General features: G+C 33.1%; 1 protein-coding gene across 1 annotated transcript in view; it reads left to right on the plus strand.

Moving 5' to 3' along the window:
• The window catches only part of LOC118742397 (kinesin-like protein KIF12), a gene marked incomplete in the record, with an annotated part of 95,963 nt that overhangs the window by 81,647 nt on the left and 1,128 nt on the right, over positions 1 to 13,188 (plus strand). The window contains 1 exon segment of the mRNA XM_036474449.1: positions 907 to 1,810. Within this exon segment, the coding sequence (XP_036330342.1) occupies positions 907 to 1,810 (904 nt within the window).

The following is a 13,188-nucleotide window of genomic DNA, read 5'->3' on the forward strand; positions in this document are numbered from 1 at the left end:
TTTTTCATTCGGAGAAGAATAGCTGAAATTTGACAATCACCAGCTAAAAGCAAAAACAAAATACAGGTAATTGTTGTATTTGTTGAATCGATACCACCTTATATGAATTCGCCTTGTAACGTACCTTGGTAAAAAGCGTTTTCTAAAGGTGTTCTTAAACGATATGTATTTGCATGCCACCTTTTAACCGACTTCCAAAAAAGGAGGAGGTTATCAGTTCATCGGAATATTTTTATTTTTTTTGTATGCATGTCAACCGATTTCGAAAATTCTTTTTGTCGGAGGTGGTCCCATACTAATCTGGTTTAGATCAGATCATTGGATCATGAAATATGTATATATAGATATATATATTTTTTAAGTCGGTTGTTTTTTGCTAAAAATTACTTGTTACATATGGAAATGCCAACATATCGTGTAAAGGCAAATTAGATTTGTTTCTGTACAAAGCAGATGCACGTACATACGAAATAGAAATGTTTCTATTTTCATCTGACACACAAGTAGAATCATCTGAGTTAAGTTTATTTCTTTTTCAAAGATCGTATTTTTAAATAGTTAAATAAAGACTGTGAATTTGACAGACATACACAATTACATATGTATTGAAAAAGTCACATTTACAGATGCAAATACATATAGTTCAAGAATACCTTAACATTCATGAGTACGTAAACCCTTTTAAAAACTAACGTAGCCAAAAATTCCTTAGCTCGAGAAGTCATTTAAAAATAGTTTTATATAAACACATAAATGGGAGATTCTAGGATGTCAAAAAATTCTAAACATGGTTTCGTGAATTACTCGACCAGACCAACACTTAAAAAGTTAATTTTTCGTTTTACATAGTGTTATTTATCAATAAACGGGGGGTACTTACAATTTTCTATGGTCTGTACATTTCAGGAATGAGGAACCGTGCAGTTGGTTCTCATGCCATGAACGATCACTCGTCGCGTTCACACACAATGCTCACGGTGCACATAATTTCTGAACAACAAACGGATGGTGGAGTGTTTATTTCGAAGCATGGAAAAATAAATTTTGTGGATCTGGCTGGCAGTGAACTTACCAAGAAAACACTTAGTGAAGGCAAGACGCTGGAGGAAGCAAATAATATTAATAAAAGTTTAATGGTTTTAGGTAAAACCACATTTTACTTGAGGATAATATGGAAATCAGTAAACATTTTTATTCCAGGATATTGTATTGCTTCATTGAGCGACAATAAAAAACGATTCGGACACATTCCCTATCGCGATAGTCAATTGACCAAATTACTGGCTGACAGCTTAGCTGGTAACGGTGTTACACTGATGATCGCTTGCGTCTCTCCAGCCCAATACAATTATGCTGAGACTTTGAACACTTTACGATATGCGTCCAGAGCCAAAAGGATTCGCACGAAACCTGTCATTATGATGGATCCACGCGAGGCGCTTATATTGAGCCTCAAGCGTGACATAAACGCTTTAGAAATTGAAAATGATCATCTCAAAGCTGCGCTAAATTTGCACCATGATTTTATGAAGACACCAAACGGGGCGCAACAAAATGGTGAACTATTAGAATTGCATCTCGAACGTGTAGCGACCGGTGGTATCGAGGTACCGAAAGTAAATCTGGAACGCTTAGTTGAGTTAGATGGTAATGAATTGGCTGAACTGGTGAAACTGTATATGCAAGAGAATGAAGCTTTACGACAAGAAAACAATCATCTATTCACTGTTCGTGAAACCATACTCAGGGATCAGGAAATTGTATGTCGCGAGAATGAACGATTGCTCAAAAAGCTCGAAGACGTCAACAAGTAAGTACAATATAAGTACATACATACTTACATTCATAAGCACGAATTTGTAATTTATTCAGAAAATACTGAATTTTAGAAAAGGTATTTAGTAGAGTACGACCGATTAATCGGCCGATTCCGGAGCTAGTATAGGCCAAAAGAATCGGCATCGGCCGTTTTTGGCCGATTCTTAATGAGGTTATGTAATTTAGTTATTTCATTATGTTTTTATTTTGTTATTATAAAAGCTTATAAAAGCATTTGTTCTTGAAATGAATTTAATTCAGGATTTAACCGACCGCAGTATCGGCCGATTCTTTGCCGATTAAATCCTGAATATAATTTCATTCTAAGAACAAATGCTTTTATAAACTTTTATAATAACAAAAGAAAAACATAATCAAATAACTAAATAACAATACCTAATTCAAGAATGGGCCAAAAACGGCCGATTCCGATACTTTTGGCCGATATTAGCCTCGGCATCGGCCGATTCATCGGTCGGACTCTAGTATTTAGCCATTCCCTATGTATAAGTCTCATTGTTCTTCTTCTCCTCTCGTTCTAGATCGAGATCCGAGACGTCGAGCAATGAGTCGGATACAAAAGAAACAGCCGTACAAACAAAATGAATTGAAGCTTAGAAGCAATGTAGTTAAATATTCAAAACGCACAATTTTTATTAAATATAAATATTTATGTACATGCATATGTATATGTATGTATGTAAACATATATGTACAGTGGAATCCCGATAATTCGTTTTAGCAAGGGACCGGTAAAATTTCATGACCGAATGAGGTTTCTGAGTTAACGAGATTTCGATTTTACCTGACAGGAAAAAATACATATATACAAAAAATTTCAAACAAAAAAGTTAACGGTAAACGTAAACGCTATACTACTATCACCTGTTTTTTTTCGAAGTATGCCTATGCACAACTGCATAAAACTTTTTTTGCATTGCGATTTAAAACAGGTTTTCAACAACAAATATTTGTTATTTAATTTTAACTATGTTTTTATCCGCAGTAGTATAAGGGTTATCAGTGCGCGCTACCGGGATGGTAGGGTCGTTTCAACCTAACATCACAAAAAAACTGGTTTAAATTAGCGCTTGCTCCTCGGCAAACAATGGAAAAACTGCCATTGAAAACAGCTTCTCATAAAAATACAATCGCCGATCGGAGTCGGCGTAAAACTGTAGGCCCCTCCCCTTTGTGTGACAACATCAAGGCGCACGCCACAAATCGGAGCTAGGCAAAACACTAACATATGTGTAAACTCCAATCTTATTAAATATCATTATTATTATTTATTATTTAACAAATTCCGGATAAATTCAAACTTTTTTTGTGGGGAGTGATATACATATGTAGTATAATGTAAATACATATGTATGCAAATATACTTACCCTGCAAACCATTTTTTCAGAGTATTCTGCATTGTAAAGAAATTTTAAAGAATTCGTTAAGATTTAATTCGATTTTTTGCCGAATTTTCTAAAATGAAATAAATTACGCACACTTCCATTCTTTTACGAAATTTCGGGAGAAAATCTGTGAAGCAACGAAAATAATGGTGCTATGTGAAGAATATCTTTCAGAATTTTTCCAGAATTTTTTTTATTTTTCGTACAGAAATTTCTTTACGAGTTCGTGTCAACCACTTCATATAATTTTCTTTGAAAATTCGTAAAGAAATCGTTACAGAAATGAGATACTCCTAACGATTTCCTTAAGATTTCGGGAACTTTGGTTTGCAGGGTACATACGATTGAGTTTCTCCAAAACCTCTGAAATTGAGGAAATACACATATTGCTTTGAACAAACATATCGTACTTCGGGAAAATTGTATACCTTCACGTTACAGGGCACGTTCTAACCACTTATTTTTAATAAACGATAAAATTTGAAAAATTTCAATCTGAAATCCTTGCACAAATTTTTAAGATTCCTACAGCTTTCAAACGCGCATTTCATTTTTGATTTTATTAAAATTACTGATTTTTCGTTTTAAAATCCGTTGTTTGAAATTTTTTCAAAGGCAGTTGAAAATGTTTTTTTTTTAAGGCTGGTGGCTTGATTTTAATAGAGATGTCATAATGCCAGCAAAAGCCAAATGGCTAACATGGTGGCAAAAATCATTCCTTTTTGTATCATAGGCTTTAGTACAAATGGAAAAATTTTATTTTTTCTCTAGTTTTTAAGTAGGGCCAATGTATGTATATAAATTGTTACGAGTTGTATATTTGGAGCTTTTCAGCCGTTGATTTTAAAGCAAAAACGTTGGTTTTTCTTTTCTGCCTCCTACGCGTTTCGACACATTATTGTGTCTTCCTCAGGGAGTCTATATATTTTTACAAGAAAACATAATTAACAAACGTGTATACCAAAACATGTTTTTCAAACATACCTTAACATAAAATCACATAAAATCACATTAATTATTTTATGGACATCACATTTTTAAATTGACACTTAACATTTAAATACATCAATACTTTATCCCAGCTGTTATTTACTCGCTATTATCGCTGTGTACGCGCAATTTATGTTGTCTACATCTTCTTTGTAATTCATTGCACAGTGTATTTGTTGCTGTATCCGAAGCCCTTCTAACGTCATCCTTTTCTTTGTTTTCCTCTCGATGTCTATTATTCTTGCATTATCAAAGTCCGCTCTGTGCTTGATTTTTGTCAGGTGCTGGGCTAATGCAGTTGTCATCTTTCTATTTTTCACGTCTATTTTATGCTCGAAGATTCTGATAGGGAATTTACATGATTCAACTTTCACAGGCAATTAGTTGAACCAAAAGTTGAACGAAAGTAGGCAGCCGACCAACTTCATTGAAAGCGACTAGTTGAAAGGCCGTTTACACCAAGCGATTGTTGCTTTCAACTAAAAATCGCCTGAAAAATCGCCTCATGTAAATTCCCTATGACTCCTAAAGCTCGCTTCGTCGTTCCTATGTATACCTTGCTGCAGCGTACGTCAGCTTTGCCATTGCATTTAATCTCATATGTATATGACGTTGTGTTGTTGTTCTTTGTTTATTTTGTCTTTTGTTTTGGTAAAAACTGTGTTGAGTGTGCGATGCGGTCGATGCGCAAAACTTATTCAGCCTCATTGCGAGAGTCGTGCCGAATGCAAGTCGTTTTTTCGAGAGTCGAATCGTATCGAAAATTTAGCGTCATTGCCTAAAATTTCCACTCGACTAGTGTATTAAAACGGAAGAACTTGGCAGCACTGCATAGTTTTCGACAATTTTCGTCGTTTACTTATTTCAGCACGACAGTATACAATGCTAATGTTGTCGAGTCGTACAATTCAGCCTAATTTACGACTTACGCAATGAGGCTGATTCTTTCGTTATGTATCAATTTTTCCTAGCGATTTGTTGTCCGTTAAACCTGGTATGTATGTTATGCCAGTAAATATTCTATTATCATTTTTAGTTTTCATATTGTTGTTCGCGCCTTCTATTTTGTTAATTGTTGTTGCTATGAATCTTTCTATGAGCGCGCTAGGGTATCCGTTTTTATATAAGATGGTTTTAATTTTATTCTTGTTCTCTTTTCTGAACTCCTGGTCGCTGACTTTATAAATTTTTATACCCGAGCGCACTTGTGCCCAAGGGTATTATAACTTTGTTCACATAACGGTTGTTTGTAACAGGCAAAACGAATGGAGATAGATATAGACAAATGTATACATAAATGATCAGAATGAAAAGAGAAATCGATTAAGCGGGGACTGTCTGTCCGTCCGTCCGTCTGTGCACACGATAACTCGAGTAAAAATTGAGGTATCTTAACGAAACTTGGTACGTGGACTTCTTTTGGGCATAGGACGGATGGTATTGAAAATGGGCGAAATCGGACAATAACCACGCCTACCTCCCATATAACGGTAATTTTCAGAAATACGAAAAGTGCGATATTTTAATAACTACTAAAGATATTTCACTCAAAATTAATATTTATAATAAGTTTTAGACGAAAAATAAGAATATTAACACATTTTGGCAAATGGGCGTAGCCACGGCCACTTAGGGTTACATGTGTATATCTTGGTAACCGCTGCACCAATTTCTTCCAAACTTGGCACAGTTGTTGGTCCTGGTACAGCATACCAAATGGACAATAACCACGCCCACATCCCATATAACGGTAATTTAGAAAAATACGAAATCCTCGAAAAATCAGTAAATATTAAAGCTAATTTTTTCAAAATTGATGGTTGCAACAATTCTTACCAAAGAAATCTGTTTGTGATACAATTTTGGAAAATGGGCGTGGCACCGCCCACTTATGATCACATATATGTATCTAGGCAACCGTTCTACCAATTTGTACCAAACTCGGTACGGTTGTTGTGCTTGCCACATAAAAGCAAACCGTTAAAAATTGTTGAAATCGGACTAAAATTACGGTCGCTTTTCATATAACGGTAAATTTCAGAAATGCTTGAAATTTCAATATTTCGAAATTTAAGGACGCTAATTTACTTCAAATTTATACACCCCGACTTATCATGTAGCGGTAGCTTTCGGTAAGGTGGAAAACATATATTTAATACTTGCGCCGGGTATTTAATGTTCGGCTCCGCCTGAGCTTAGACTTTCTTACTTGTTTTCAATTAAGTTCATGGCAGTATTTTTCTTTTGACTTCATGGGTGATTTGGATGAAAATTTATCATCCTAGTGAGGCTACAGCTTTAGAATACCAATTCAGTCTAATCTGGTTATTATCTCGATGGATTTCTTTCTTCCACTGTGAATTTAATTTTTGTATGCTCAGCTTTTTTAAATACGTCCGTTTTCTTAATTATGGCAAATATATCATCTACATATTTGTTTATGTATTTTATATATATGCCCTTAGATCTAAGTTCAGCGATACTATCATCCAGTATTTTGTCTAAGACAATATCAGCTACAGTTGGGGATAAAGGGTTTCCCATCGGCATTCCATATATATGCTGGTAGTGTATTCCATCATAAACAAAGTAATTGTTGTCTCGCAAACAGAACTCGAGAACGGACTGAAATTGTTTTTTTTGTAATCGTCGTGTCTTTTCCAAAATTTTCCAGTTTTGCATGATTGTCCTAATTGCTAATTGAGTAGGGATATTAGTAAAAAGTGATATTACATCAAATGATATTAATATTTCGTCATCTTCAATGGTAGTCTTGCTGAGATTGTCTTTAAGTTGAAAGGAGTTTTTTATATTGTAGCTTTCTGAGACGATATTTTTCAATATTTTTCCTATAAATTTGGCGAGGTTGTAGCATGGAACGTTAACTGACCTTGAAATTGGTCTAAGTGGAGTGTTTTCTTTGTGAATTTTCGGTAGTCCGTATAATCTTGGTGCTGTAGCTGCATGGCATGTCAATTGTTGTTTGAGTTTTACGTCTATATTTTTTTTGTTTATATATCTCATTTATGATGGTATTATTTTTTCTTAACAATTGTTGCGTCGGGTCAATTCTTATGGTCTTATATGTTTGTTTGTCACTTAAGGCCTTAAGAGGCCTTTCATTTCATTTTTATAATCTGCTTGGTACATCATGACTGTTTTGTTACCTTTGTCCGCACTTGTGATAACCAATGAATGCTTATGTTTCTTTAAAAAAATTTTTGTTTCTTCAAAAATTTGTAGTATAAATTTTTCTTTTGGCTTACACTTTAACTTATTTTTGTAATTGTTGATTTTGCCAGCAATATTGCATCTGACCGTGTCTTTCTGTCTGTCGCCTTCTATCCTTTGTATGCCTTGTTCAATGTCTGCGATTAAGTGTATAGGCGAGAACGATTTGTTTTTCATTTTTTCATTAAAAAATAAAAAAAGCTGGAATGATTAATTAATTTGTCAGAAACTATACGCCCTATCGGAAGGTGATGTATATACGGTTTATGGGGAATTTTATTGGCTTTCATTTGCCGTATTTATTAATTAAGATTTTTAAATTGGTTCGTAAGATATACGTGATTAAAAGGAACCAATTTTTGATTTAAGCTGAATAACGGTAAATTGGAAATATCTCGAAAACGTATCCATAGAAAAAAAATAAACCCGAATTTCGGAATCACCGAGCAATTCTACATAGAAATTGGATAGTGGCGTCTGGAGAGCATAAACCAAATTAAAATTTGTGATCCAGTATTATTAAACAAAGTTATGCTACTATTGTAAAAAAAAACTATAATATTGAAAAAGCCTCATCTCAAAAGATTTCCCCATAAATGTAATCAAATTTCAAACACTGTGCAATATTAAAAACAAATCAACAAACTTTCGAAAACATTTTAAACTTTTTAATTAAGTTCTTTAGAAAATCCCTGGGTATGCAATTTTTTGGCCTATTCAATTTTAGTGTAGGGTAAGTTTGAATTGGGTAGGACTTACGGTTAATTTTTTCCTTTTTTTTTGTTGAAGGTATGGAACATATAAAAAAGCGTCGAAAATATCGCTCATTTACTTCAATAATGTCATAATTCAAACAAACCAAACTCGAAAAAAACGGCTTTAAAATTTTGAGTTTACATTTGTTCCAGCTACCGGTAATCGATATATCTATGAAACTTTTACACAATATAGAAGAAGAGGTAGCGGTAATTTTTGCGTACTTTGTATAAAAGATAGTAAAATTTGCCAAAAATCAACGTTAAGCCCCAGCTACTTCAAACGTGCACTTTAATTGAATTTGCTACAAAACTGCAAACTAAATCAAATTAAAAGTTCTGAAAGTTTTAAGAAAATTTGATGATTTTTGATACGTACTACCTTCTTCCCGAAGTACGATTTGTTTGTTCAAAGCAATATATGTATGTATTTCCTCAATTTCAGAGGTTTTCGAGAAACTCAATCGTATGTAAGTATATTTGCATACATACATATGTACATTATACTACATATATCACTCCCCACAAAAAAATCGGTACTGTTTCTCCATTGGAATTATAAAATCTATTATATTTTAAAACCTTCACCAAAACATTTCGGAAAAATATTATGATTTACGTCAGCTGGACCGATTTGAAAATACCTCCTTGAGTTTTTTATGAATAAAAATAGGTTTTTTAAAGTACCTTTTTTTTAAATCACCTCAGATGGCAAACCAGTTTAAGCTTAAAAAACTGAAAATTTTTTAGTCCAATGTACATACATAGTACATAAATAGAAAATTTGCAGGTATTTTATAAAAATCCGCAAATCTTTACGGCCCTGACATGCCTTCTTCTTTTGAGGTTTCCTGAGGTGAATTAATGTAATTCGCTTTTTGCTTGTTACGCAAACCTTCTAATCATAATTATTTCACATTTTAAAATTCATAAAATTAACTATTTAGGATTGTCTGAAAAGACTAAGAACCATTCAAAATAGTAGAAGCTACCATCCCAAAATACCGTCTATTATATTTTGTTAATACCAATGTGGCAACGCTGCTTCTAAAATGTACAATTTACAATTTTCAAAAATGCCTGTAACCGTCAAAAAAGTTTGAAGTGAAACTACCTTCAATTTTTTTATCATGCTAAAGCCTGTTCTGTTACAAAAAAAAATCAAGTTACTGATGAGGAAAATCGATTGATAAATACGAAATAATGAGTGGTCAAATGAAAATGTGCAAAGATTTTTTGTATCAAATATGAGCAGAAAAGCGTGTTACTTAGGTGTACGCGCGTATGAGTAACATTCTTTCGTTCCTAATAATCACCATTTCTTATGTTCCTAAGAATCACCATTTCTGGGTTACAACGACTCGATCGTCATCTATTTCGTAATGATTCGCTTAACTTATAAATTCAATTGAAGTTAATTTTTTAACGGGGGGTAGTATAAAAAAAGCAGTCTATATGGCATAGTATTGATTTCATATATCTCTATACCAAGTTCCAGTACTCTACCACAAATACTTCCAGAGGTATGCACTATGAAAAATTCCGTTTGTATGGGAGGTGCCACGCCTCTTTGTATAATCGATATAAAAGCTAGCCTACCTTTTAAGTTGGGCTAAATGACACCAGTGTGCCAAATTTCATTAAGATCGGTTGAGTAGTTAAAAAAGCATGAAAGCGTAACAAACAAACCTTCCGCATTTATATCAGTGAGGATTATCCAGTACTGACCATTCAAATAATTTTTATAGATGAGCCTTACACAGTCCCAAATAGACAAATACAAAATATTACACCAGGGCATTTTTTTTTTTGCTTTTGATCTGCTGTACTCAACGAAAAACCATTATTAAGTAAAAAGTTACGCACTGAATACGCTCTTTCTCAATACGATTTCTTAGAAATTTGTTTCTTCTGAAGAAGTAAAAAAGTATATTTTATACCCACAAATGTAAAATAAGTACCGATCAACGACTATTACAAGAAAATCCACGATGTTTATATAATACACGAAATTCAGTTACAGTTTTAAGTAGGGTTGCCAACAGTACTATAATATAGTATTGTACTATTTTTTCAGTCTGCGTACTATATACTGTTGGAAAAACTAAAGTAAGCAAAATACTATATTTATTCAGTTATATATGTATTTCACAGTGCGTAGTTAACTCAGAATCGTCAGTTAACTACAGATTTTCAGTACAAAAATCTTAACTTCGAACTGTGAAATTGGCCCTAAGAGGTTGAATCAAGGCACATTAAACAGGCAGTATTAGTAGAGCAGCTGATTTGATTTTTTTTTTTTTTAATTATTTGGTCTCGAAAATGTCAAATATTTTTATTTTCTTCTCACAAAAACTGTAAATTGTTAAAATCTATTTGCATGTGAAACCTTTTTCCCTACAAAACAAGCGATTGAACAGCAGCTTTTGGAACGTTCACCCAACTAATCAGCACAACCGCCGATTACTGGGCCTTGCAAAGGACTGATCAATTCGAGAAGCAAACAAATTTACTAAGAAAGAAAGTTGCAACAATTTATATTTTTTCCAGTTTAAATTTTATTTTTTTACTTGTATATCACATGACACGCTTTGACTTAAAACAAAAAAATAAGAACCGTTTTGGACACTTTCGATACCAGAAGCAACAACAAAATACACGCAAATGTTGTTTTTTCTCTAATGCTACTACCTGTTTGATATGCCTTAGGTTGAACGAACATATCGTCGTTTAAAGTACAAAGCCACGTATCAAGAAAATGCAAAACCTCGTATGTGAAGTTGCCAAAATTTTATAGGAGAGGGTATAACTTATTTCAAAACGTTTCTCTCTTTTATCCCTAATTATCTCTTTTTTTTATCTAAGTATCGATAATTTAGTATGAATGGATAAGGGCTTGATGCCAGAAGGTTCCAGTGAGCAAATATCTTTTTTGGCACAAATGTCAGTTACGAGGTTTTGCAGAACCACGATACGCGGTTTTCTACTTTAAACGACGATATGTACATTAGGCTGGGTCGATTTTATATGGGGGAAAATAAAAGGCATTTGACGGTATTGTAACAGCATTATTATGTTGTCTTAGGTCTAAGCCACTTGTTATTGGTCACGAAAGATTAATTTAAAACATATCTTTACCCCGCGCAATTGATTCAAAGTGTAGGAGTTTCGAAAATGAAACTTTGGCTCGTAATATCTATGGAATACATTAATTGTTATAAACAAGGCGATATATCAAATTAAATTTAGTATCTCACGTTCATATATAATTTTTTAATAAGACTACAAGTTTTTAAGATATTAAGATAGAACTTTCAAAAACGTTTGTTTTCAATCAATTCATCACTAATTCAGCAAACAGGTGAAAAATATAAAAAAGTGAGACGAGATTTATTTCAAATGTTGTTATGTTTTCGGATGTTTACACAATATCAAAAAGACCTTGGATTTGGTCACGCCGATTTGGTCAGTTTTCAAAATCGTTGTGAATGAAGTCAAACATGTATTTTCCAAGATTAAGAATCGTTTTATAAATTAATAGTGGTTTCAAGCACATTAGTATTAACATACGTTAACAAAATACAATTACGGTAAGAAACGCCCATTGTTTCATTACACTGAGGAAAGAGTTTAGTTACGTCAACTAAATATTTTTCTCTCAACACATGATTAACCAAATCATACAGTATTTGGTTATAGTTACCAAAGCATGTGTTGAGAGAAATATATTTAGCTGACTTCTTTTGAGTGTAGTCACCGAAGTAGCACAATTTTCGCGGTTTCTAAATTTGCCGATATATGAAAGTAGGGGATGTGCAATAAGTGTTTAAATACAAATATTTTAGTTAATTCCATTATATGAAAAAGTGACTGTAGGTTAATGCAATAGTCTTTAACATATCCTGGGAAATCCTTTTGAGGACTCTCCAAGAGGAATAAAAAAATTCATTCCTTAGCACACTTTTCTGTAATCCGATTCTTTTGAAGAGAAATTTCTGTAGAAAAAAACTGGAGATCCACCTAAATTTTTCGATATAACTTTGGTAAATATTACTCGATCGGTACGTAATAAATACCAAATTTAAGGCGAGACTTACTGTTACTGATTTATGATAATATTATTATGAAAATCGTTCACATTATAAAAAATTATTTAAGAATAAAAAAAATGAGGAACCAAATTTTTTTTGTCTACTTCCTATATTTGCAATTTTCGTATTGTATGCATAAACATATGTACATATGTAAACTAATTAGTATTTCTAGAAGTTGTGCCTGCTCAGTGTTTCCATACTCATTTGCATAAACCAAATTTTTCACGGTGATGGAAAATAATGGCTTTTCTATTAGACCTACCGAAATTCTTCCTAAATTTGCAAAAATTGGCAAACTACTGCTAATATTAAAAAAAGATTAGAATATTTGGAACCAGCGACCTAAATACACCCCAGAAATATGAATGCTGATCTCTACATCTTTTGACTAAAGTCCAGTGCAATTATTAATAAAACAATTACAATTTGGTCGAAATACAGATAAGTTTGAGATTAACGATAAGCTAAAGGGAAGAAATGATATTTGACTTTATCTTTTGCGTTAACGGTTTCATTATCTAATAATATGCACCAAACCCTCTTGCTGAACCCAGATGTTTTAACAAGAATTGGTCTGATTCGACTAGTATGTATGCTGTGTGTCACTTGCAGGTCGATGCGCGGGCTGTTACAATTAAAATAAAAGACTAATATTTTGCAGGCTTGTTGTTGACTTCATGATACAATATATTTTCACTATTACCAAGGGATTTGATAAAAAATAGATTTTCGAGGAATGTACATACCTACATCAGTTGCATTGTCAAAAAATACGAATTAACGAGGGAAATTTTGCGAATAAATGAGATTTTTCAAGGGAGATTTACGAATTAATTCAAGGAGATTTAAGAATTATCGCCATTCCACTGTATTCTAAAATAACTGTTTACTAT

This window comes from Rhagoletis pomonella, unplaced genomic scaffold (genome assembly GCF_013731165.1).
Source record: "Rhagoletis pomonella isolate Grant_MI unplaced genomic scaffold, Rhpom_1.0 Rhpom_scaffold_00007, whole genome shotgun sequence".
In the NCBI taxonomy this organism is placed as follows: domain Eukaryota; kingdom Metazoa; phylum Arthropoda; class Insecta; order Diptera; family Tephritidae; genus Rhagoletis; species Rhagoletis pomonella.